This window comes from Galeopterus variegatus, unplaced genomic scaffold (genome assembly GCF_000696425.1).
Source record: "Galeopterus variegatus unplaced genomic scaffold, G_variegatus-3.0.2 Scaffold20198, whole genome shotgun sequence".
Classification (NCBI taxonomy): domain Eukaryota; kingdom Metazoa; phylum Chordata; class Mammalia; order Dermoptera; family Cynocephalidae; genus Galeopterus; species Galeopterus variegatus.
Genome location: NW_007746309.1, coordinates 1 through 6,173, shown reverse-complemented (window position 1 = coordinate 6,173; position 6,173 = coordinate 1). Strand labels below are relative to the sequence as shown.

The 6,173-nt window shown below is 38.3% G+C and overlaps 1 protein-coding gene across 1 annotated transcript; it reads left to right on the top strand.

Annotated features, from left to right (window-relative positions):
• Positions 1 to 3,156: 3,156 nt before the first annotated feature.
• Positions 3,157 to 4,345, top strand: LOC103583164 (solute carrier family 22 member 9-like; the record flags this gene model as incomplete). Its single annotated transcript, XM_008564560.1, has 2 exons — positions 3,157 to 3,558; positions 4,242 to 4,345. Coding segments are annotated over exons 1-2 (506 nt in total), but the record flags the coding sequence as incomplete, so codon positions are not given.
• Positions 4,346 to 6,173: the final 1,828 nt, after the last annotated feature.

Below are 6,173 nucleotides of genomic sequence, written 5' to 3'. Positions count from 1 at the left end.
GAGATACCTGCATTTCCATGTTTATTGTAGTGTTATTCACAATAGCCAAGATATAGAAACAAAGTATCCATTATCAAATAAATGAATAAAGAAAAAAATTTTCACATACACACACACGTACACATATAATGGAATACTATTCAGTCTTAAGAAGAAGGAAATCTTGCTATTTGTGAAAATATGGATGAAACTGAAGGACATTACGCTAAGTGAAATAGCCAGACACAGAAAGAAAAATACTGCATGATCATATTTCTAGGTAGAAACTAAAAAAATCGAACTCACAGGAATAGAGAGTAGAAGGGTGGTTATCAGGGGATTTGGGGTGGGGAAAATGGGGAAATGTTGGTTAAATGATAGGAACTCTTGGTTATAAGTAAGTTCTGGGGATCTAATATATAGCATGGTGGCTATAGTTAATGCGTTGTTGCATACTTCAAATTTGCTAAGTGAGTAGGCCTTAAATGTCCTCACAACAACAACAAAATAGTAACCGGGTGAGGTGATATATGTGTTAACTAAGTAGACTGTGGTAATCATTTCACAGTATATACTCATATGAATATCAAATCATCATGTTGTAAATCATCACACTTTAAAATTGTACAATTTTATTAGTCAATTATACATCAATAAAGCTGGAAAACAAAAAAGAAGTTGTCAGAGAACTCTACTGACAACTCGATTTTAGACTTTCAGCCACCAGAACTGTGAGAAAATGAATTTTTATTGTTGGAGCCAAAGAAATTGTGTTTCAAAGGACAGCATTAGGAAGATGAAACGACAGTCCACAGAGTGGGTAAACATGTTTGCAAATCGTATCTCTGCCAAGGAGCATGTAGCAAGAATATATGACCTACCTTACATCTCAATAATAAATAACCCAATTTTTGAAACGAGCAAATGATTTTAATATGATTATATGGTTTTATATAAGCATAATATACGAATGACAAAAAAGGACATTAAATGATGCTCAACATCATTAATTCTGAGTAAATGCACATCAAAACACAGTAAGATACTGGTAGAAACACTAGAATGGCTATAATAAAACACATAGATAATAAGTGGTGGGATTGTGGAGAAACGGAAACTTTTGTGTACTGCTGACAGCAAAGAAAAATATGGAGCTTCTGTGCAAAACATCATGGTATTTCCACAGAATGTTATACGAAGGCCTGGCCTATGTCTGAGCAATTTCTCTCTTATGTATGCATCCAAGATAACTGAAAACTTATGCTACATAAATGTGTATATAAAAATTAATAGTAACATTATTCATAATAGCTCGAAGTGGAAGCAATCCAAATGTCGATCAACTGATGAGTGGATAAAAAAGAATGTAGTGTCTCCATACAGTGAAATATTACTTAGCCATAAAAAGGAATAAAAGACTGATATGTGCTACGACATGGATAAACCTTGAAAACATTATGTTAAATGAAAGAAGTCAGATACTAGGGACCTGTATTTTATGATTTGATTTATATAAAATGTCCACAATATGCAAATCCAGAGAGTCAGAAAGTAGACTAGTAGGTGCCCAGGGCTAGTGGTGGAGCAGAAAGTGGGAGTGACAGGTGACGGGTACGGGCTTTTTTCGTGGTGATGAAAATGTTCTGTGCTGATGGATGCAGAACTCTGTAAAGGACTAAATCCCACTGNGGGTACGGGCTTTTTTTGTGGTGATGAAAATGTTCTGTGCTGATGGATGCACAACTCTGTAAAGGACTAAATCCCACTGAATTTTACAGTTTAAATTGATGAATTTGTGCTTGGTGAATTATACCTCAATAAGACTTCAAAAGAAAATTTAATGTAATATGTAGTATTAATCAAAAGTGACATTATTTTCTATTTGGCCATAAAATAGCGAAGTTTTGTCCCATATTTTCTCTTCAAGTCTTCTATAGCATGTATATGTATACTAATATCCGAGTGTAATTATTTATGTACCTATTCCTTACTCACTATACTATAAGACCCCTGAAGACCATGTCTTTCACTTGCTTTATTCCTGGAACTAGCATGAAAATGTTCCTCACAAATGCTGTCTGAATGAATCCACAGCCTAGAAAAATAAACCTCTGTATGAGTTGACCTCTGGCTTATGCCTCTGTTCTTCATGACTACCCTCATTTCTTCATTTCAAGTAACTTATTTTCACAATGAGTTTCTGGTATGATTTGAGCTGAAGCAGAAAGTCAATTAACAAAAGGGAAGGATTGTACCATGAAGGAAATGGTTAATGGACTTCTGTGGTCAGCACCCAAGGACATGTTCACTTGGCGAACTCGCAAATGAGTTAACCAAGAAATGTCAAGGATTACAAACAATCCTTGACAACGCTTGAAGTCGTGAGAAAAATTTCTTGGGATGTTCCCAGGAGACGCAATATAGATAGCCAAGTGCTTGAGAAGGGAGGTAACGGCCTTCTGCTCTTGAGAATAGTATAGCAGAATTTATGCATTAATGCTTATCTTGCATGCACTAGCTTGCTAAAAGTAATAAAAGCTGTGACAGTGGCTGGGTCGGTGCTATTTGCCTGAGAGAGCAGTAGCCCCCGCTCTTCACCCGCATCTTGTTTGCTGTGTCTTCCTTTGCGTCTCCGATCATTTTAATCAACAGTACCATATCTCACTTGCTTTAATTTAACTCAAGATTGTTTTCAATAACTCCTTAAATGAAAATTCAGTACTAAACAAGCAAAGCACTTACTTTCAGTACTTTCCACAGAAAAACTTTTTTTAAAACTTCACTTTTGACTCTCATGGATTACATATTCTAGAGAGGACTGCAAATCATATAGCAGGTCTATTTTATTTCATTTACAGAGAACGTGCAAATCAAAGTCCAATGCTCTCACGACATGACTTCTCATGAAAAGGAACTTTAAACAGATTTTGTTGCAGACTATTGGAGCTGTCTCAGCAAATATTTCTTTTTCACTTTCATGGAAACAGCTAACTACCTGATCCCCAAATAACTTGTGCAATCATGTTCCATGACCCTGCTGCACTGCTGAGGTGGGGCCCATTGAGTAGAAAGTGGGGTCAGAATCAACACAGACAGTGAAAGGAAACCATTTTTCCCTTTGAACTTATCTAGAGACAGTCATTGTGCCTCCTATTGGGGATAATCTGTTCAGGCTCAATGGCCTTTCAGGAACTCCTGGATCAAGTCGGAGGCCTGGGAAGATTCCAGATCCTTCAGATGGTTTTAATTGTAATTGCCCTCGCCCTAGCGTACCCTCATATTGTATTGGAGAACTTCACTGCAGCTGTCCCTGGTCATCGCTGCTGGGTCCACATCCTCGACAATGACACTGTCTCTGGTAATGACACTGGGATCCTTAGTCAAGATGCCCTCCTGAGAATCTCCATCCCGCTGGACTCAAATTTGAGCCCAGAGAAGTGTCGCCGCTTCATTTATCCCCAGTGGCAGCTCCTTCACCTGAATGGGACCTTCCTCAATGTGAGTGAGCTGGACACAGAGCCCTGTGTGGATGGCTGGGTGTACAGCCGAAGCACCTTCCTTTCCACCATCACAACTGAGGTAAGAGACCCGATTTTCCTCTTATGAGTACCAGACCAGGATATCTGGACATAACACAAATAAACATGTTGCAAGCCTTTAGACACAATGTAGTTGCTTTTTCTTTATTCTTTCAGCAAATATTAATTTCTTCCTTATTAAATGCCAGATACCTACATATTTAGTGAGTCTAACGAATTCAAAAATAGAGATGATCCTGCTAACATAGTGCTTTCATTCTTGAGAAGACTAAAGTTTAAGTAATTCATGTATTTTTGTTATCAATGTTATGCTAAGTCAGTAATGCTCAGCCTGAGGTTGCAAATTAGGAACATTTGAGAGATTGATTAAAATCTCAATGCCTAAACTGTACCCCCAGGGCAGTCATGTGAGAAGGTCTGCAGTGATATTCAAGATTCAGTAAATTTCTAAAGGTCTTCAAATTATTGTACTGTGTGGCCAAGTTTGAGAACCACTTGTAAAATTGGACATTACTGTAACCTACAGGTTTAGGGGAGGCTTCCCAAAGAAAATTATGTTTATGCTGAGACCTAAGTAATACAGGTTAGGTGATGAAGAAAAGGGAAGCTGGAGATGAAGATAGGAGCCTGACATGATGAATCTTGCAGGTCATGTGAAGGAGCTTTGATCTGGTTACACTGAGTGATTATAAGCTGCTGTGAAGTTTTTTGTTTTTTTTCTAGTGGGACCTAGTATGTGAATCTCAGTCACTGAATTCAGTATCTAAATTCCTGTTCATGGCTGGGATGGTGGTGGGCTGCATCCTCTATGGCTACTTGACAGACAGGTTAGTGTCTCTGGTCCACAGCTCTCTCTGCTAGTGGGTATTTACATCAGCTTATGAGTCATTTATGCCAATTACACTGTCCTGGGGATGCTTTAGTTCCCAGGAATCTAGAAACACAAATGGAGAATTATAGTCTGTATGGTGAAGTCTAATTTCTTCCAGCACTGAGTGCTGTGTACAAAACAAATGATATTTCCAGAGAAGGCAGGAGCAAGCAGGAGGTCCTAGGCAGGAGTCACAGGCATTGCCCCCCACCTGGCAGAAGGCAGGAGTACACCAGAAACACAACTTCCACATTAGTGGCCCACCACAGCCACTGCCAAGCCAGGGCTACCACAAAAACATTGCCACCACAGTAGCAGTGACAGGCACCATGCAGGTGGCCTGCCAGCCATGTGACCACATCGACACAAGAGTCACCAGTGGAGACTGGAAAAAGAAGAGGAAGTCTCTCTCCTCAAAGCCCACCCCAAAGTAATAGAAGAAGCACCTGCTCTACCAGATGACCAGACATTAACATGGAGATACCAGAAATATGAAAATCCAAGAAAATAGGACACCACCAAAAGAATACAGTAATTCTCAGACCCCGTAGAAAAAAGAATATTTAAAATTATTTATTTATTGAAGCATATTTTGATTATATGTATTTGTAGGGTACAGATCTGAATATCAATAGTGTGTACAAAACATGGTGATCAAATCAAGATAATTAGAATACTCATGTTTACAAAACCTAATCAATCTTTGTGACCATTAACTAATTTCTTACTAATCTCCCTCCACTCCCCCTTTCCCACTTCTAATAACTACAGCTCTCTTCTTTTTTTGAAAGTTCACTGTATTGCGATTCATTCTTCCTTGCTTCCTCCCTCCCTCCTTCCCTCCCTCCCTCCCTCCCTCCTTCTCTCTCTCTTTCTTCTGGCTCCCACTTATAAGTGAGGACATATGGTATTTCTCTTTCTCTGCCTGGCTTATTTCACTTAACATAATATTCTGTAAGTTCATCCATGTTGCTGCAAATAGTAGAATTTCATTCTTTTATATGGAATAGTAGTATTCCATTGAGTATATATACCATATTTTCCTTATCCAGTCATTTGTCAATGGACATTTGGGTTGTTTCAAACTCTTGGCTATTGTAAATAGAGATGCAATAAACATGGGAGTACAGGTATCCCTTTGACTTGATGATTTCCATTCCTTTGGGTACATACCCAGCAGTTGGATTGCTGGATCGTATGGCAGTTCTATCTGTAGTTGTCTGAGGAACCTCCATACTGCTTTTCATAATGGCTGAACAAATTTACAGTCCCACCAACAGTGCAGGAGGGTTCCTCTTTCTCCACATCCTCACCAGCATTTGTTATTCTCTATATTTTTCATAATAGCCAGTCTAACTGGGGTAAGATGATATCTCAGTGTGGTTTTGATATACATTTCTCTGATGATTAGTGATATTGAGCATTTTTTTCATATGTATATTGGCCACTTGTATACCTTCCTTTGAGAAATGTCTATTCAGCTCCTTTGCCCATTTTTTAACTGCATTACTTGTTTTCTTATTGTTGAGTTGTTTGAGTTCTTTGTATATTCTGGATATTAAACTTTTGTCAGATGCATGCTTTCCAAATATTGTCTCCCATTTTGTAGGTTGTCTTTATGCTCTGTTAATTGTTTCCTTTGCTGGGCAGAAGCTTTTAATTTGATATAATCCCATTTATTTATTTTTTCATTTGTTGCCTATGCTTTTGGGGTCTTACTGATAAAATCTTTTCCCAGTCCTACTTCCTGAAGTGTTTCACCTATGCTTTCTTTCTTTTTTTTT